This window comes from Lissotriton vulgaris, chromosome 6, assembly GCF_964263255.1.
Source record: "Lissotriton vulgaris chromosome 6, aLisVul1.2, whole genome shotgun sequence".
NCBI lineage: Eukaryota > Metazoa > Chordata > Amphibia > Caudata > Salamandridae > Lissotriton > Lissotriton vulgaris.
Genome location: NC_141694.1, coordinates 722,729,177 through 722,750,250, shown reverse-complemented (window position 1 = coordinate 722,750,250; position 21,074 = coordinate 722,729,177). Strand labels below are relative to the sequence as shown.

The following is a 21,074-nucleotide window of genomic DNA, read 5'->3' as shown; positions in this document are numbered from 1 at the left end:
CACACCTGTCCATGATTCTTGTTTATGACCCGTTTTATGATGGGAGGGTGCTCGACCTTATTGGCATTTCATCGATATCTGATGGGAGTTCTGGATTTGGCGGGGTAATCCATCACAAACTGGACACCTGAAATATGTGCTGACCAGCATGACTTCGCTCTTTGTATTATTGTGGAAATATTTGTATTGCCATATCGTAAACTTAAGAATTCTTGCCTGCAGCTGTTATTTATGTATATAAGGAGAAGTCTGGTTCTGTAAAAACTAACAGTCTCCTGAGAACTTACAGCCCGTGTTGTCGTACTTCTAGGACGCATGTTACTTGGTTGCAGCCAATAAAACTCGATCACTGACTTCATCTAGAAGACTCTGTGTTTCTGTAAGTCCAGAACAGGGAGAACCTAGAGGTCTTCGGGTGTGGTCCCCTGGCACCACCGGGTCTCTAAAAACCCGGCACCTCAGTTGGCGCCCAACTCGAGGCGATATCAAGCGGTGACGGTCCAAGCCAGATGTTCGTGAGGAGCTTCGTGTGAAAATTCCGGAGGACGGCCAGCCACTTCAGCGACCCCTGCATGTCGACGTGGTTCCGAAGGTCTTTGCTGCGAGGTTCCCCGCGTCCCGACGGCTACGAAGGACTGCTGCCCTGACTATCGCCCTGTTTTGGACCCAGTGATCCTTGGTAGAGCGAAACGATAGACGAGTCTTCTAGTGACGTCACCGATCTTCAATATTCAGTTAAGTATAAGCGGAGCGTCTCCCAGTTCTTAGTTTGGTTCTTAGTTTGGTTCTTAGTCTTGGTATCCCAGTGATACGGTTTGTATTGGTACTTGCAAGCACCAAAACCGAGGGATTCGTGTATTCACGAAAATATCGTAATTAGATAATCCCTTGAAGTTTGAAGCTAGACTAGTGAAGCGAAGATGCCTGGTCTCAGCAGACTTGGAAACTTGTTTTGTCTTGGTTGTAGTAAGGACTCCCGATTAGAGGATTCGTGTCCGGTTCCTCCGATTGGAACTCCAACATATGAGTTATATCTAAAGCACGGAGTAGGTCCTATCGCGTATAATGAGGTATGGATAAAATACACCCGCAAGGACGGTGTTTTAAAATGGCCCCAACATGGTAGTTTTGACTCAGAAATATTAGACAACCTCGAGGTCAAATTGTTCAAGAAGAAAGCCCGGCCGGCGATGTTTGACTCTTTTCGCTTATGGCGCAAAGAAGCCAAACAGAAAGAAATAAAATTAGCAAAGAAAAACAAAAGAGGTATGTCAATGGTACAGGCTGCCATCGCATACAGAGATAATGAGGAAGAGCAGGAAAGTGAACAAATGCTCAGAAGCAAGAAACTAGCAATAGATAAATGCTACCCGATGTTACCACATGGGGGACAAGACTCAAAGGGAACATCCGAGAGAGATCCATTTATGTCCCATTTATTGAACTCACCACCCCCATATACATCGAGTATTGTGGGACCCCCGAGACGTATTGTTATACCGCGCCCTGGCGCACGAAAAGCAGCTCTTGCACAAACACCAGCTCCTCTTCAGCTGGTTCCTACTTCTCCGGCGCAGCCTTCTCAAGGGCCGCCGCCTTTGCTCCACACTCCATCTACTTCTACAACTTTGCCTACCGCTCCAACTATTAACTATGATACTACGTCTGCTATTGCTTCAACTTCCTCTGCTGTTGATTCGATTTCCTCTTTACATCAGCCTGTCTTTTCTGGCGCATCTGCCTCGCCGCAAGCTTCTCCTTCTGTCAGACAGAGAGTGACAAGTACTGTCACTGGTCTATTCTCGCCTTTCTTCGGGTCGCCTAAAACGACCCCTAAAACAGAACGTAGACAGTTGCGTAGTCAACTACCCGACTACGAGGAGAGAGAAGTGCTGAACGAGTTAGCACGCAAATGGGTTACTGATACTGTAAGGTATGATGTTCAGTCTGTCATGAAAGTCTTCAGTCAGTGGGATCCGTCCACTCAGAGATATGTATTTGAGGAGATGTGCGTGTACCTCTGGGAAGATTTACGAGACAATGATCCAAAACGCAGACTGCAGGAACTAGCCCGCATGCGATTCAAATTTTACGAAGGCATGATTGTAGGTGCCGATGTTGAAAAAGCAATGGATCTGTTGTTATCTTATAGGAGTCAGGGAAACAGCTCTAGATCATTTGATGAGGATGATGTGTCTGGTAGGAAAAAGGCGCGACAGTACCCCATGAGAGGTTCCTCCAGTATGGAGGGAAGGTGATGCGAATGCACAACCACCTGTTCCACCGCATTTCCAGCGAGTATGGGTACATGTCCTCTGGAAAAGATCCGAAGTTCTAGCACTCAAACAGACATTACCTGATCCCCGTAAAAACCCAGCAGGATATTACAAGGAGTTGTCACAGACTGCCAGCTCATGTATAATGAATTTAGCAGATATAGACATGTTGTTTGGGAATGTTGTTCCGCATCCTTTATGGAGTAAAATTCGTCATGCAGATCACGATCAAGAACTAGGGGACTCATGGGCTAATATTACTGCTACTGATGCTAGACAAATTGGTGGTTCTAAACCCGAGCCCTTAATAGCAGACCTTCCCGGTAGGATTATCGTGTCCATGAAAACGTTAATGCCTGAATTACGTGTAAATTGGGACAAGCTATCTGCGTGCAAGCAGAAGAAGGATGAGAACGTGTGACTTTTTCACGAGATTTGAGGAGACTTTCACCGATCACAGTGGTCAGGACATGGCTACCGAGGGTGGCCAGAGATTGTTTGTAGACAAATTTGTACATAATCTGCTTCCTGAACTGTGCAATAAATTGAAAGATTCAGAGAGTGCTTGGGCTGTCTCCACGTCAGCACAGATTTTAGCCACAGCCCAGTACTACGAAAATAGGCGCAAAGACGAGTTAGATAAGACAGAGAAGAAGACTAAGGAACTAAAGACTAAAGTTCTTCTCCAGCAAGCATATCCGCCTCGCACTCCTAGTCAGCCCAATTACCAGCAACCACAGCAGTATTCGAGAAACGCGCAAGGGAACGAGTTTTCCCACCAGCGTTCTCCGTATGGCCCGAATCAATGTGCATATTGCAAGGAAGAGGGTCATTTCAAAAGTAATTGTCAAGCTCTTGCACGACGCTTAAGCGGTGTTTCCGGCGCAAGAGGTAGAGGTGTTCAACAGGCTCCTAAAGGTAGGGGCCGTGGAAATTTCTCCCAGAACACCACTTCTTTTCCGCCCCAGAATTCCATGAATAGCTTTGACCAACAGAATAATGCGTCTTCCAGGTCAGCTCAGTACTATGCAGATGACTATTACGCAGAAAACGAGAATGAGGGTAATAGTTGCTAGGACAGCCATGGACAAAGAGAGGGAGTTGTTTCAGTTCCAGTAGATCAGAATGGACCTTATGTCGAGGTGATTACATCCGGAGTGTCGGAGCCATTTCTGCTGGATACTGGTGCTACAAAAAGTTCAATTATGCACTCAAAACTTCCTGGCGCACCTTTGTCTGGCGAAATGAATGTTTCAGTAGGTTTTTCTGGCGCCCCTGTTAGAAACCCGATCTCTAGCCCTATGCCCCTTTCCGTTGGCCCATGCGAATTAGAAGCACCCCTCATTCTTACCACAGGTTGTGGCGAAAATTTGTTAGGTTTGGATTTACTGAAGAGATTATATGCGACCTTGTACTGTTCTCCTTCGGGAGTACAACTTACGCTTGGTAAGAGAGTGATTTCCCCGATGTATTTGTCGAAAGAAAGAATTCCGACTGAGTTGTCATCTCTTCCAGATGTACTTTGGGCGAATGGTTCTAATGATGTGGGTCACTTAGAGATAGCACCGTATGTCATAACATTAAAAGCTAATGTTAGGTTGCCACGTATTCCCCAATATAGAATATCAAACAAATGTGAAAAGGCTTTGTTAACGATCGTCTACGATTTGATTGCGAAAGATGTCATTGAAGAGACTACAGGCAACATTTGCAACAGTCCTGTTTTGCCTGTCTTAAAGCGTACCGATCCTTCACAGCCCCCTGTGTACCGATTTGTGATTGATCTCAGGGAAGTAAATAAGATCGTTGTACGGCAGTTTCCAGTCGTTCCCGACATTACTGCCTTATTGACAATGGTTCCAGCCTCAGCCAATTGGTTTTCGGTGATTGACCTGAAGAATGCTTTCTTCAGCATCCCGATTGCCGAGGAGAGCAGAGATATCTTCGGCTTCAATCTAGGAGGACGAAGCTTCAGCTTTAAACGCGCTCCTCAGGGCTACTGTGAGAGCCCATCGATATTCAGTCAAGCTCTGAAAACACAACTAGATACGATTGTTCTACCTAGTGGCGCGACTCTGATCCAGTATGTAGATGATCTACTGATCGCTGCAGATACTGAAGAAATCTGCAAGCAAGCCACATTGTCATTGTTGCGTCATTTATGTGACATGAAGCACAAAGTCTCGCTTTCCAAACTACAATTTTGCCGACAAGAAGTAACCTACTTAGGTCACATCTTATCGAAGGAGGGAAGGAGACTGACCCCAGAAAGAATACAGGCGATTGCAGAACCGAGTGTCCCAAGGACACAAAGAGAAGTGTGTGCCTTCTTGGGCATTACATCGTATTGTAGACAATGGATACCGAACTTCTCACTGTTGGCCAAACCTTTGCTGGCATTAATGCGTAAAGACACACCCAATCCTTTGCCTTGGTCTGAAGATTGTCAGGCGAGTTTCCATGAGATGCGTGAGGCATTATGTTCGGCTCCTGTGTTGGGCAACCCCGATTACAGCAAGCCGTTTACATTATACGTCCACGAGAAGGAAGGTTGCGCATTATCAGTCTTGACGCAGCACTTTGGGGACAAACAACGCCCATGTGCATATTTCTCCACGACTCTAGATCCCGTAGCTAAGGCATTACCGAGTTGCTTGAGGGCAACTGCCGCAGCGGCTGTCTGTATTCGACAGTCCGCTGGGTTAGTCATGAATAATACCCTGACCGTAATGGTCCCACATGCAGTAGATATTTTACTAAACAGAACGAAGACACAACATCTGACTAGTGCTCGACTGTCCAGCTATGAATTGACCCTGTTAGCAAGTCACATTCACATAAAAAGGTGTGATACACTCAACCCCGCTACATTATTACCTGTTCCAGCAAAGACAGATGAGGTCGATAAACATGATTGCTGTTTTAGGACAGAGGAAGAGACAAAAGGGAGAGTGGACTTACAGGACACTCCTCTCTCTGAATGTAATGATAATTTATGGGTTGATGGTTCATGTTTCAAGTTGCCGAATGGTGATACGACTGCAGCATATGCCGTGACAACATTACACACGATTGTAGAGACAGCTCGCATCCCCCACAATCCTGCGCAAGCTGCAGAGTTAGTCGCACTCACAAGAGCGTGCGTGTTGGCGAAAGGAAAACGAGTAAATGTGTACACTGATAGTCAGTACGCCTTTGGCGTAGCCCACAGTTTTGGAAGATTGTGGCGTGAACGAGGGTTCCTGACGTCGCATGGTGCAAAGATTCAACACGGCCAGCTAGTACACGACCTTCTCGAGTCACTGACCTTGCCCCTACTGGTTGCGATCGTGAAGTGTAGCGCGCATAGAAAGATCCGAGATGATGTTGGTCGAGGGAATGCATTTGCCGATGAAGTCGCGAAAGAGACTGCAAGGAACACAATGAGTCGGATGTATGTCGTAGGTCCTGCTAGATGGACCCCTGATGTGGGTATGTGTGAGGACACCATCGAAAGTGTGAAGTCCATACAAGCTGACGCGACTGAGAAAGAGGTGAATGAATGGAGAGAAAGCAAGGGTAGGTTAGACGCGAATGGTTGTTGGGTCGAACTGTCAGAACATCAGCGATGGTTGTTACCGGATGCTTATGTGCTCGCAGTGGTAACGATGGCCCATGGAATGGCACACGTCAGTGTGAAAAGAATATGTAAGTTGTTGGCCCCAGTATGGCAGAATAGTGGTATCCCAAAATGTGCAGAGAATCTGGTCAGAAATTGCATGATATGTTTGAAGCACAATCCCGGTAGAGGAACCCCAACTCCAGCTGGTCATTTTGCACCTCCAACGTATCCGTTCGAGGTCTTGCAACTCTACTTCATTCACATGGAGAGGTGCAATAACCTAAAATATGTCCTTGTTGTCGTTTGCGCTTTCTCCAGGTGGGTAGAAGCGTACCCCCTTAAGAACAACACTGCATTTTCAACTGCCAAAGCCCTTGTCAAAGAATTCTTCCCTAGATTCGGCATGCCTAGGATTGTCTGGAGTGATAATGGAAGTGAATTTGTGGGACGAGTAATGAAGAGAGTGTGTGAGTGTCTAGGCATCCGCCAGAAGTTTCATGCTGCAAACCACCCCCAGTCAGCAGGCCTGGTAGAGTGCTATAATGGCACGTTAAAATTGAAACTGGCCAAAATCCAAGCCAGCACATGTCTCAAGTGGCCAGACGCCCTGCCTTTGGCACTCCTGTCTACCAGGATGATTGTCCATTCTAGACTGGGACTTAGCCCACACGAGATCGTGTTCGGGCGCCCAGCAAATATATGGGGAGTACCGAGGCCAAGAAAGCTCAGTGAAATCGAGCTCCCTGTACTGTTTGACTATTTGCACGAATTGACAACTAAACTGCATGCTTTACATCAACAGGTCCACAGCTCCTCTCCACCGGCATCTGATGATCCAGGCCACGCTATCGAACCTGGCTCCTGGATCCTGATTCGCAACTTCAGACGAGCAAAGAACGAGGAGCCTCGCTGGACCGGACCTTTCCAGGTTTTACTGTCTACCCGCTCTGCAGTACGTGTCCACGGAAAGAAACATTGGGTGCACGGCGCCCACTGCAAAAGGGTCCCGTTGCCCCTTCCATACGACCGATGGGTCCAGCAAGGAGTCGCTGACTCCGAGACTGAGTTTGTACCACGTTTTGTCCCCTTCAGCGATGCACGACTAAAAGGAACTGGTACCGACAAAGAGAGCGATTGTATTTTGCAAGAATCTGTGCCACCGTCGCTGCAGTTGGATACTACAGAACCTGAAACACTGTTTGAAGATCACACCGTGCCTGGAAAAGAACGATATAATCTGAGGTCAAGACCAAGGAACTGACACTCTCGAACTAGTGCGATCTTCCCTTTTTCCCATGAACTATTTTTGATTCCACAGCTCTCTCGCCCAGGAAACTAGCGCATTTTTGATTTTCGAACCGCCATCCGGTTCTGCTGCTAAGGCCGCGGTTGAAGTCTGAGGAGTGCAGCCGGGGACGTCTAGGTCAACGGTTCTGGTCAGTCTGAGGGAATCACCCCGGACTGGTCAGAGCGCACATCTTGGCAGAAGCAACCTCCCACCGCGGGCAGCAACCAGAGGATGGAGTTTCCGAGGGTAGAGAGACCTGCTAGACACATGAACTTTGAAAAGAAAATATGTATTGTAATGGCAAGAAGACGATTTCTAGTATTGAGCATCTCAATGTTGTGTAGTATAATAATGTTTTTGACTGGCTATGCTCTGTCCATCTTCCGAGTTCCATTCATACACAACACCCAGCTCACACCTCCTCCTACTGTTCCCACACACTCCTTTCACCCACTACCTGAACACGAGTCTGCCAGAAGACTAGAATTCGTAAACAACACATTTGTCCAACTCCTCCACCAGCACCAATCTGTGATGAACACTACGAACTGTTGGATATGCGGACTCATGCCACACACTACAGATAAGGGCATCCCTTACTTTGTCCTGCCATTTAGTTACTTCGGTTCTCTGTGGGCTTTCCAGACCATGTTCCTGTTTTCCCTTGAACCATACGTTCGAGGGGAGAACTTAAACAATAAGGCACTAGTGGCAGGAATCCGAAATATGAGTAGAGATATCGACACAGTTAGAGCCACTCCCAAAGATGAGTTTACACTATACAGTAGATGGAACATCACCAAGTATGGGACTTCCCTAAGTGAGAACCAGAAATCAAAGAAATCCTCCCCAGTCTGGGTAGTACCCCACCGTGGTCACTTATGTCTGCAAGGTATTGGCAGGGATCCAGAAGCTCAGTTGGGGAAAAGCGTATGCACAGAAACATATGTGTTTGCCCCCGAACTTCCCCTCCATTCTTGGCGGCCAAAGGCAGATATTTTGTCTGCCATGACAAAGCCTACACATGGTTGCCCTCTGACTTCTCGGGCACATGTTTTATCTCGTTTCTGCTGCCACCCACCTACACGGCCGGGGCAGATTACCCCCGGACAAGGACAGTTAGGGGTGTCGTGAGTCAAGACGACACTGCGGGTCAAGAATTTGGAGACTTCGCAAAGGGTTTTCTGCCATTTTGGGGGCCTATGGTGAACAGCAGGAACATTCGCCAATTAACGAGAATAGTTGAGTCCGCCGTGACTGAAACGGCCGGTGCCCTTAGCAACTTGACAGCTGAGCTTCAGTCAGATCGACTTATGACCCTTCAAAACCGGGTTGCCCTGGATGTCCTACTTGCAGACCGTGGTGGTGTATGTAGAGTGATCCAATCTAGTTGCTGCATTTTCATCCCCGATAATGCTCCGACAGTGTACCAGGCCATCTCCAAATTACACAAAATCTCCGATTCCCTTCACACAGAGAAAGGGGATTGGTCTCTGCTAGGGTGGTTCTGGGAACAGATTTCTGCCTGGGGATGGAAAACTCTGATCTTCATTGGGATGATCTTAGCCGTTCTGTTTATGTTCTGCATGTTTGTACAGTGCGCTCCTGCAATATGTGGCCTCTGCGCCACTTCATGTTAAGGAAGCCTGTGTCAAGGGACGAACTGAGCAACAGAATGATGCTACAGCAGCATCTCCGTGAATTCATCAATACAGATTTGGACTCTGACTAGCGTGAGTTATTGCCTAATATGAGGGCAAAAGGAGGGTCTGTGGTACTGCAATTCTGGACCCTTCCGTTTCACCAGCCTCGGGGTCCAACACTCGTGTTATAAAATATCGTCGTATCATGAAGAATTTGGTATCTACAAACCGGTAATGATTAGGACATCATCTCTATGCATTTGCGTCATGATTAAATGATGCTAACACCCTCAAATCTTGATTTGCGTCTCGAACCCGCAGACTCCATTTTGTAAACGGCATCCATCTTATGACTTGCCCTCATATAGTCAATTGATTAAAACAGAGTTTGATCTGAAAGGACACGTCCACCGTAGCTGACTTCCCCATGACCTGGCCGAGCTGACTCCACTGCCTCCAGCCAAGCCTGTTTGGGCAGCTCCTCGCCCAGTGGCCGAGCCAGATACCATCAAGGCACAACATGTCATAAACCCTTCACTACATACAGACCCTGTTTCCATACACACACACACACCTGTCCATGATTCTTGTTTATGACCCGTTTTATGATGGGAGGGTGCTCGACCTTATTGGCATTTCATCGATATCTGATGGGAGTTCTGGATTTGGCGGGGTAATCCATCACAAACTGGACACCTGAAATATGTGCTGACCAGCATGACTTCGCTCTTTGTATTATTGTGGAAATATTTGTATTGCCATATCGTAAACTTAAGAATTCTTGCCTGCAGCTGTTATTTATGTATATAAGGAGAAGTCTGGTTCTGTAAAAACGAACAGTCTCCTGAGAACTTACGGCCCGTGTAAAAACGAACAGTCTCCTGAGAACTTACGGCCCGTGTTGTCGTACTTCTAGGACGCATGTTACTTGGTTGCAGCCAATAAAACTCGATCACTGACTTCATCTAGAAGACTCTGTGTTTCTGTAAGTCCAGAACAGGGAGAACCTAGAGGTCTTCGGGTGTGGTCCCCTGGCACCACCGGGTCTCTAAAAACCCGGCACCTCAAGGTGACCGCTTTTTGTGGTAAACACTGATTATTTTAAAAGGGCATGTATGTTTAAGAGCACAAGTACAATGCGCCACAACTGTTTTCAATACGAACTGCTTTTATAACTGAATTCTCTAAGAAATTTTACAACATGGAAGCAAAGTTACATAATCAAAACGCGAAATAAAATTATTATGGAACTGTTAAAAAAAAGGATTACAACCACTCGCAAAACGGGATAGATAAAGAGGAACATCATGCTCTCCTAACAAAAAAAATATGCTCGGCAACGTGCACCCAACATCTAATTAAATCACTGTGTAAATGGAAAAGGAGAGAGCTTTACCTATCTCCCTTTGGCTTTCGTTTCTGTACGATCTTCCCTTTGGGCCGTCGCTCGCTTCCTGAACAAGGATTGCCACCGGGGCCCGTTACCCGTATTGATTCAAGGCCTTTGGAAGATTTCTTGAAGGTAAATTCAACTGGTTCGCCTTCTTTTAGGCTTCTAAACCCTTCCATGTAAAGCTTGCTCTGAGAAAAAAAATAGATAATACCCATTACTTTCAGACACACGTAAAATGCAAAAAAAAACAATTGATGGACAGAATGTGTAACAATGTCAAACATTCACCCCAGTACAGAGATCTGGGCCTAAATCCATCGTTTTTTTGCACACCATGCCATTCCAGTTTGAACCCAGTCCTATGCAAATCAGTCTTGACCCTGATCCCCATGGGAACAGGCCAGGTCCTCCCTGGAAAGGAAACAAGCATCCTAGGACCGGTTTCAGACCTCATCAGCCAGTTTAGCTTGACTCCAGTGGCATGGAGAGCAAGGGACCCACATCTGGGCATACCCATGCCACTCGGGGTGACAAATGCAAAAATTTTGATGGACGGAATGCTGGAACAATGCCCAACATTCACCCAAGTACAGAGATCCGGGCCTAAATCCATTGCTGGTGCAGCACAAACAAGTAAAATGCAGTATCTGGTGTCTTTATTTTGAAAAGCAATACACTAAAGTTACCAAAATAAAGTAGTGTTTCTTAATATTTTATAATAAACACTAAAGATGCGTTACTTTTAAGCGACTTTCCATAACTCCTGCTAAGCAATTTTTCCTCAAACATCCATGTAATTTTTCGGTTTCATTTAGGAGTACAGTTTGATAGTTTTTGTATACTTTGCTATGTCACTCTATGAGGGAAGGGTATGCTCAGAAGTGGGTCCGATGTACACGGTCACTGGAACCAAGCTATACCCCACTGGGGAGCCCATAACAAGGGTGAAAACGATCTGGGCAGTTAGCGCTTGACTGTTCCAACTGGAGCAGGGTCAAGACTCATTTGTAAATAGCTGGGTCCAAAATGAGGTGGCAGGGTGTGCGAAATAACATTAAACAGGGATGCAGCCCTTAGTAATCATCAGTGGATGACATTAATTCAAGCATCCCATCCATCACTTTTTGTATACCATTGTTTGGTAGTGCCATTGCTTTGTTCAGTCTAGCATGTTCTAGGCTAATAGGCAAACATATAAAGCAACAGAAGAACATTAACATCATTGTACACTTTTATACTTTATGTTGTTGAGCTCTCCTACAAAGAACCTTGGTTATGCCGGCACCATAGAGTCAAGCTAAACGTGCCCTTTTATCACCTGATTGTCCTGTACTGTAAATGCATTTATATACAGTGGAGCTAAAAGTTGAAAGGCAGCATGCTACATCCTTAGGGCGCTCTTATTTGAAAGGTTCTTGAAACATAGTTTGGCATATGTGAGAATCGCTTTTGTCTTGGCGTTACTGACCAGAGTGCGCACTTATCCTGACATCTGTTACTATACCCAAGTTTGTGAAAATGTTTAGAGGAATGAGGCATAGTGCGCTGTATTTTACATTCATATTTGTTCATGTGCCTTTTTAAATATTTTAATATCATGCATAAGGAGCAGTGCAACGCATTCCTTCTGTTGCTCAAATTTCGTAGTTGCCCATACACATGTACTGGAGCAGACTTGGGTTTCAGCAGCAGAGAAGTAACTCGCAAGAACAGACCAATTGGAGACAGGCAGGGCAACTGGTCTTAAGAGTACATCATAAGGCGGGGCCTGGCCAGCCGCGAGAGTGATCGCCGAATGAACTGCTAGCTCTGCACTCCATCCACTACTATCAGGTGCCCAACTCGCTCATCCTGACAGCCCTTCCAACGCACAGCACTACAGAGGACAAGAAACTCATTTTCGAGACTGGCAGTGGGTTAATCTTTCTCCCCTGGGCCATCGGCAACGCGACGTCCCAAGACAGTGGTCGCCATCTAAGTGAGATCCACATCACTGCACTCTCGCCTCATCTCGGTGTCCTGCCTCACCAACTACCTAATTTTCCAACACGGACACTCTCTTCAAATCTGCAGCAACTCCCTCCATCAACAACGCCTGCTTCTGAGACCGCGACAACGCCATCCTCTTAAGTGGTACACGTCACCTTCACACGGTGTAAACGTCTCCCTGCAACATACTCTTACACGGTCACTCAAAGCATAAATACTACACTCACATCCCTCAACAATACTGCTCCATGTAGTGGACTTGTGTTCCGGCCTGTAAGCCGAATATGATGTTCACGACATCCGTGGGCCAGGCGTGGCCTGCAGGGTTAAAAATAAAAGGGGATGAACCACACGAGGTTCATCTCCCAACCACTAGTGCATGTGTCTGCCTCGTTATTTTCCCACCTTCATTACCAGTTAATGTCATTAGGCCCTGGCGTCTTCTGACCAGTCTAAAGGTGCAGGCTGGAACATGACACTGGCGACGAGGGGAGGCATGATCTATGCTCTTCGAAGCAGCCCTTGGTTCCGCCTAGTGGCCGGTGTTTCCTCTGTCGCCGCGAGTGACGCCGGCTGGCCTGCGGTGACACACACTGAGAAGAAGGGCGCTGCAGGAAGAACGGATGCAAGCGGGGAGTGCAGCTGCGTCACCCGCGCCGGAGCACGCCTCGGCGCGACCTCACGGAGACGCCCACCACGCCCTACAGCCTCTCCCACATGGAGAAGGAAGGAAGGCCAGGCATGTGCGCATAGCGGCGCTGTAATGTAGACAGCCTACAAGTGGCAGAGAGTGGCCCGGCTGTGAAGCAAAACCCTGAGGAGGCTGCTAAGGGCAATACCGGCAAACCGATTTAAAGAAGGGAGAGAGAAGAATAAAAAAAAGGACAGAAAGAAGAAAAGTAGGGGAAGAAGAGAAAAACAAAACAGAAAAGAAGATACAGAACAAACAAAAGTGGAGGTGAAGCAGAGGCCACATAACAGGAAAAGAAAAATATAAAACAGGAACATGGCAGATGATAACCAGGCACAGCCACAGCAGGGAGCCCCAGTACAACACGCCGTCACTGGGGTGCTACCACTATTCAGTGAACTTGATAGCGTCCCAATGGTGGAAGATCTGGATTGAAAGACTAAACAACTACTTCGTCGCCACAAGGGAGACCAACTGAGTGGTGAAAAGGTCACTACTCCTCCATTATGCGGGGATGAAAACGTCAAATTGTTAAAGCATCTGCCAAATACAGGAATCGCTGCAGATTATGACGTTGCGGTAACAGCACTAAATGCTCATTTCGATCGTCAACTCAACTCAGATTTCGAACTGTTCACTGCGCTAGGCGTGCCAACGGGAACCGATCGACGCATTCTACGTCCCACTGTGAGAGCTAGCCAGAACGCGCATGGCTCAAGACCAGCAGAAGAATCAGGCCCCAGATCATTCAAGGGTGCCGGGACAAGACACTGAGGGGCCATATTCTACGCTAGGCAGAGATCAACATAGAAAAACATACTCCTACTAGCGCGGACCCACGACCTGTCCGCAGCTCTAGCCATTGAGAAGGAGCAGGCCCTCACAAAGACCCATGAAAGATCAGGGAACATCAAGGTAAAGAAAGCCGATGCTCTCCGCTCGAAGACACGGAATGACACATCCAAGAAACCAAGGCCTGAGATGTCCAAGGTGAGGTGCGGGTACTGCAGGTGCGAGACACACGTGGCAAATGAGTGCCCTACACAAGGCAAGACCTGTGCCAACAGTGAACGTGATGGGCCTCCAGCAGTACCGCCTCCTCCAACCCAGGCCACCAATCACACCATCCCGGACCAAGATACTCGCCTATGGGACTAACACTAAAGGGAATAATATCAGTACCAGTGAGGTCCTAAGAACAAGAGGTCATGACCACGATTTATGTCATAGATCGGGAGGCAAACACACTGATCAGCAGTCACACTGCTGAGGACCTAGGGCTGGTGTTGTTCGCCAGGAGCGTCCGAGCACACCAGGTAGACTATGTATTGGTGTGTATAACAAAAAGGAGAGTAAGGGAAGTTTGCACAGTCTTATGTGTGGTGGGAACTCCTGGTCCCCTAAACTAGAATTAAACAAACAGTGGAGGAGTACCCCCCTATAGGCAAAAAAATTATTTTATATAAACAAAGAAGAGATTCCTTCTGTGTCAGGAGCTTAAGGCTCTGGTTTAGCAAAAGATTGCCCCAACCTTTTTATATTGGACAGTCATAGTCCTTAGAGAAGACCCCTCACTCACCAACCTGGTTGGTGACATGCTTCATCATTGGGGTCCCACCCCATAGGCCGAGTGCCTATAGGGTGTGCTGCGACACCTGGTTACAGTGGAGCGGGTTTCTTTGATTTTTATATGTGCAAAGGATAATTGTGAAAAGTGTATTAAAAAGGGGTCAAGTCTACTCACACCAAGAATTTATTCTGGAGTGCTTGAACCCTATTAAAATATATGTAGCACCAGTGCCTATTTAGGAAGGTTTAGGTGCTTCGAGACGTGTGAAAAAGAATAAAAATAGCGTAGTGTGCTATATGAGTTATTGACAATTAAAATAGGTCTACATGTTTCAACCATTGGTAATATTATTTGGTTTTCGTCAGGACCGTGTTGTTTGAACGGGGTGGTCCACACACGCTAAGGCGTGTCCAGCCCTCGTTCAAAAGCAGACCATAAATAGTGGTCTGGTGTAAAAAAGTGCTTTTTCCGGAGTTCAGGAGAAAAACCTGTGGAATAGAAAACATATAAAAGGTTGGGTAAACGTACTGGGGATAACAATACAAGGGTACATATTACTATAGTTATTGTGCTAGGTGAGTACTCATGTGATAGTAGAACACCTAACATTTCAGGTCGTACCCGTGGTCTGTCTGTGGTAGTCGACAGAAGTGCTCAGGCGGAGTTTACCGGAGCATAAAGGTGTTAAAAATGATTCCAACAACTAGTTAATGCACTAGTTGTAGGTACACGTGACAAGGGGAAGGGGGTGTGGGAGAGCAATCGCTATCTCTAGTGCGGCGTTACAACACGCCCAGGCATTTCTGAAAGTGAACGGTATCTAAGTTTTAGTACCATTTCGAAACATCACACACTCAGGGACTGTTTTGCTTACACTCGAAGCAGCAATTTGCGCCTCATGGGCATCGAGTTGGCCAAGACTGCAGGTATCCGTTACCTAAAGAATCGCGGCAAATCAAGAGGTTTGTATCCCATTAATCTGGTGCAGCAAATGGGCGCGTCTTGGTCCGAGATGCATTATTTACGTCTCTATTCTAAAATTCAGGGCACTTACTTGCGGCTTCTGCTCGTCAGGCCTTTAAACCTACTTGGTTCTATACTCGGAAATGCCCCGTGGAGTCACCCGTAGCGGTAACGGCGTCCAGAAGTAGTTTGTCTGTTACTTCCTGGGTAGGCGTGCCTCCATTCAGAGAGTTCCTGTAAACCAATCGGTGCGCGGCTCGGGGGTGGTGCCCGATGACGCTGCGTGTGACGCGCTGGTCACGTGGGGTTCGGCGTTTTTCGGTTGTCTAGGTGATTGTAAACGCGAACGTAGCTCAAGGGAGAGTCGCGCCTTCCAGAGAGGGAAAATTAGTTTTATTGATCTTGGGAAGATCAATATTTAGCGGAAACATGTGAAATGAGCTAAAGAGGTATCAGACTCTAGAAACAACAATAAACAGGACACGGTTCAGCCTGGAATATTGTATTCAATGTGGAATCATAGTGTGGTTTTATGAGGAGTTAACTTGCACACCATATGTGGAATCATAGTGTGGTTTTATGAGGAATTAACTTACACACCATATTAACGGGGTTAGATTACCCCATTACTGAGTTCCATGGGATGTTATCGTTGAGCCCAGTTTTATAGGTGGCAAGTCTGTAAACCCACCTTTGTTCTTTCTCAAAAAGGCGTTGGTTTACATTGGTTCCTGGTCTTATTTGTTCTATTATTGTCCAGCGGATGTCATCCGCGCTGTGGCCAGCCGACAGGAAATGTTCGGTAAGCTTTGTGTTGGTCTTTTTGCACCTAATGGTGCTTCTGTGTTCACCAATGCGTGTCTTGATTTTTCTGCCAGTCATGCCCACGTATCTGAGGTCACAAGGACATGTTAGCAGATACACCACGTTTTCACTGTTACAATTCGTATGCCCCCTGATCGTCCATACTTTGTTGGGTTCTAGTTGCAATGTTTTAGCATTGTTAGTAAAGGGGCAGACGCTGCAATTTCCGCATTTGTAGTGTCCTGTCACTTTTGGCAGGCCCCATATGTTCAAAACAGACTCATTCTCCGTTATAGTGGTTTTTGGTCTGGTGTTTACTACTGCATCTCTGATGCTCCTAGCCCTTTTATATGAGAAAAGGGGCTTTTCCCAATGTACATTTCCAGTGTTGAGGATGCTCCAGTGTTTTCCTATAATTTTTGTTACGTCATTGGAAATCGTGTTATATGTTGTAACACATGTTAATGGAGGTTCCTCTTCTGTTCTGGTTGTATCCTCTAAGAGGGCCGCTCGGTGTTGATTGCGGGCTCGTTTTTGGCTCTTATTCAGGATTTTGTTGGGGTAACCCCGATTCTTCAATTTGGTTGTGAGATCCTGGGCCTGGTGTTTATAATCATCAAGTTCGCTGCAATTTCTGCGTAGCCGTAGGTATTGCCCATATGGTAAGTTTTCCCGTAGGGGTCTAGGATGAAAACTTTCGAAGCGGAGTAAATTGTTTTTGGCTGTGGGTTTATAGTGGGTGGCAGTTGATAGTTTACCATTGGTTTTCGTTATGGTGAGGTCCAGAAAGACCAATGAATTTAAGTCTTTTACATATGTGAATTTCAAATGTTCATCTCTAGTGTTAATCCAGTTGAAGAAGCTTAATAGCGTGTCTTCACTTCCTTTCCAGATTGTCAGCACATCGTCTATATATCTTCTCCAAAGTAAGATATTAGAACTGTAGGGGTTTTGCTGGCTCAGGATGTACTTCTCTTCAAAATCATAAACGTACACACCCGCTACACTGGGAGCAAAAGTACTGCCCATAGAAGTGCCCCCTGTTTGGAGAAAGATCTTGTCCTCATACTGGAAATAGTTTTTCTTCAGGGCCAGTCTTGCGCATTCTAAGATGAATTCTCTTGGGGTTCTTGAGGTCCAATCTTCTTTTTCCAGAGCTCTTTTGAGTACCTCCAAGGTAGCGTCTTGAGGAATGCTTGTATATAAGCTCTCAATGTCAAAGCTAACCAAGATGGTGTCATCATCCACGGTCAGCTCATCAAGGAGGCGTAATACACTTTTTGTATCCTGTAAGTATGTGCAGGTTTTTTGGACCATTGTTTTGAAAAAGACATCACAAAAACAGGGCAGGGGTTCAAGTAATGAACCAATCCCTGAGACGATGGGTCTCCCTAGTGGTGGAATTTTGTTTTTGTGCAGTTTTGGCAGCGTGTAAAAATAGGGAATCTTGCCTTCGCTTTTGCACAGAAAATCCGCCTCCTGTTTGGAGAGGTAGCCTTCTGCTTCTCCATGTTCCACAAGTGATATGATCTCTCCCCTGAGGTCATCTGTGGGGTCCATCGGTAGTCTGCGATAATTCAAGTGATCACCCAGTAATCTGAGGCATTCTGTTTGGTAAGCTGATTTATCCTGGATGACTATCCCTCCGCCCTTATCAGCTGGTTTTATGATAATGGTGTCGGAGTTTTGTAGATTTTTCAGTGCAACACTTTCTTGTTTGGTGAGATTCATGAAAGGCTTCTTAGGGGATATTTTTTCCACCTCATTAAAAACAGCCTGTTCAAAAGTGGAGATTTCTACAGGAACCATGTGGACCAGTTTCCTGAGCTCTTCCAAGGACTAGGGTGCCTCAAGTGTGCACCCATCAAGTTACACATTGACAAGATGGTCCCCCTGTGGCGCTACAACACTGACGGATTCCATTCCACCGGAGGCCTCTAGTGGAAAATGAACTCGAAAAGCTGGAACGGCAAAGGTAATTGAGAAGATCTCTGGGCCAACGCCATGGGTGTCCCAGATGGTGACCGCGGAGAAGCCCAAACAACTGGAGGCAATACGCCTGTGCATTGACATGAGGCTGCCACATCACGGCATCAAGCGAGAGCGCCACATCACGCCCACCAAGGACGACATAATTGCTGATGCCAACTGATCCCATTGGTTCTCCAAGTTAGACCTTAGAACCGGGTATCACGAGCTGCCCTTGGCAGAAGTGAGACGATATATTACAACATTCAGCAATCATCTGGGGCTGCTGCAGTACAAACTGCTAAACTTCTGAATATCCTCGGTGGCAGAGGTGTTCCAGATCACCATCCGCGAGCTGCTCTCCGGCCTACCTGGAGTCCTCAACGTAATGACGATATCTGGATCCACTCTGCCACTGCAGCCGACCATCACAGACACCTGAGAAACACCAAGAGCCACCTCAGAGAGCATGGCTAGACATTGCACCAGGAGAAATACTTATTCTTCCAACCCTCACTGGAGTTTTTCGGGTACATTTGCAATCAGGAGGGTATCCAGGTGGACCCACAGAAGTGTCAGGCGATCCGAAGTGCACCCGCCCCCATCACACCTACAGAAATAAGAAGCTTCCTTGCCATGGCCACTTACTGTGGGAGGTTCATTAGGACCTCGCAACCCGCTGCAAGCTCTCACCTAAGCGGACGCCAAGTGGACCTAGGTGCAACACGAAGAGGAGGCATTTCAGAACATCAAGGGCGCACTCTTGGGAGAAGCCACGCTTGCTTACTTTGACCCGGAAAAGTGCACCGCCCTACTGGTGGACAACAGCCCGGTAGGGCTAGAAGCGGTGCTGGCCCATGAACAGGAGCCAGGGCAATGGGTTGCCCTATTGTTTGCCAGCAAGTCTCTGACCCCCACCAAAGCCAAGTACACTCAGATTGAGCGGGAGGCACTCGCCATCAAGTGGACATGCGATCACTTCTACCTGTACCTGAGTGGCCAACCCTTCACCGTCGTAACCGACCATCAATCGACGTTTCCCCTCTTCAAGGTACACTTTTTAATGTCTGCGTAGCTCCTCTCATCTCCTTGATTGCCAAATGGGGTGTTAAGGCAATTTCCTACGCTGATGACACACACTTGGTTTTCTCTTATCAGGAGCAGACGGTAGAGATGTTTAAGAATTTTAAAGGGTGCCTGCGCGAAATCGCTCTCTGGATGAACTTAAATAACTTTAAACTTAAAGCAGGAAAAACGGAGGTGATGTTTTTTGGAAAGGGCCCAGTGCCGGCGACAGATTTGTGGTTGCCTTCAGAAATGGGTCCTCCATCCTCCCCCAGTTCTAGCATTAAAAATCTGGGGCTGAGTTGGGAAGCCGATCTTTCTTTCTCGGCCCAAATTCAACAGGTTTTCGCTGGCTGTTTTAGTAAACTAAAAAACCTTTAAGTTCTTGCATCTGCTACCAGAAGATTGCTGTAAATCTGTAGTCCATGCCACTGTAACATCTAGGCTGGACTACGCCAACAGCTTATATCTTGGCCTGCCTAACTATTCGATTAGACTTTGCGGATGGTGCAAAATGCGGCTGTGAGACTCAGACGCATCCCCTTTAAGCATCCTGTCTCTCCGCACCTACAGGATATGCACTGGCTCCAGGTAGCAAAAAGAATAGAATTCAAAGTACTGACCCTGGCCTACGGCTTATTGAAGGGAAAATGCCAGAGCTATCTCAAACGACGACTCCGCTGCTATAAGCAGGTTAGATCTTTGCGCTCAAACACTCAGAACCTGCTTCATGTCCCTCGCTTTGCGAAAGCCCAGCTGGGGTGTAGACCATTCTCGGCTAGAACATCAACCATTCTCGGCTAGAACATCAAAAATGTGGAATACCTTGCCGGTGCTCCTCCGTCATGCAGATAGAGTGTCCAGCTTCAGAAAAGCACTGAAGACATGGCTTTTTAACAATAATTAAGCAGGTCTCCTGCTCCCGATACCATCCCGCATGTGCTGCTTGCTGATTGAGTGCTGTTGTTGAGGTAGCTGTTCGCGCTAAATAAAACTTCAGTATTATTATTATTAAGGGTTCCGCTCCTCACCCGCCTCCACGGATCGAACGATTGGCTATCCAACTCCAGCCCTACCAGATGGAAGTGGTCTATCGACCTGGAGCTAAGAACCCAGCGGATTTCTTATCCCGAGACCTTTCACAAGGGGGAGGAGACGGACGGGACAGAAGGGTCAGAACAACATATCCAAATAATTTCAGTCGCAGCATGCCCACAGGCAATGACAATTGAAGGCACCAAGAAAGCAGCCAAACAAGATTCAATATACACCAGGATTCTCCAAGCAGTCCAGGATGGATCATGGAAAGACTACCTCCGACAAGCGAACGTGTGGGTGCCAGAAGACAAGGAGGAACCGACCAAAATGTGGAAGGTGAGAAGCAAGCTGAGCGTCACCTAAGACGGAATACTCAAGCGTGGCCTGCTTTTAGTGATCCCCCAAGCGTTGAGACAACAAGCAATCCAGCTGGCCCATGGCGGTCACCAGGGCACCACCACGATGAAAGCCAGAATTAGGGAAAAGATCTGGTTTCCATAGCTGTAAACAATGTTGAGGACCTGGTATGTCGCTGCCATGCCTGCCAGATGACCAGTATGCCAGAGCGTCCTGCCCCGGTGATCACGGAAAAAGATTGAACCGCCCCTTGGTCGAAAGTGAGTATAGAATTTGGGAGTTTCCCAGGAGGGAAAAGCACACTCGTCTTGCTGGACACCGACTCCAAGTACCTCATAGTGGAAACCATCCAGTCGACTGCCTTACTCATGTGGCACCCGTCCTGGAGAAAGTATTTTCAACGTTTGGCTTCCCTACAGAAATTAGGA

At 47.0% G+C, this 21,074-nt stretch overlaps 1 protein-coding gene across 1 annotated transcript in view; it reads right to left on the bottom strand.

The window, feature by feature from the left end:
* LIN28B (lin-28 RNA binding posttranscriptional regulator B) overlaps nucleotides 1–21,074 on the bottom strand; it is a 694,462-nt gene that overhangs the window by 372,765 nt on the left and 300,623 nt on the right. The window contains exon 3 of the mRNA XM_086926714.1: nucleotides 10,205–10,389. Coding sequence (XP_086782840.1) covers nucleotides 10,205–10,389 — 185 coding nt within the window. The remainder of the gene's footprint in view (nucleotides 1–10,204; nucleotides 10,390–21,074) is intronic.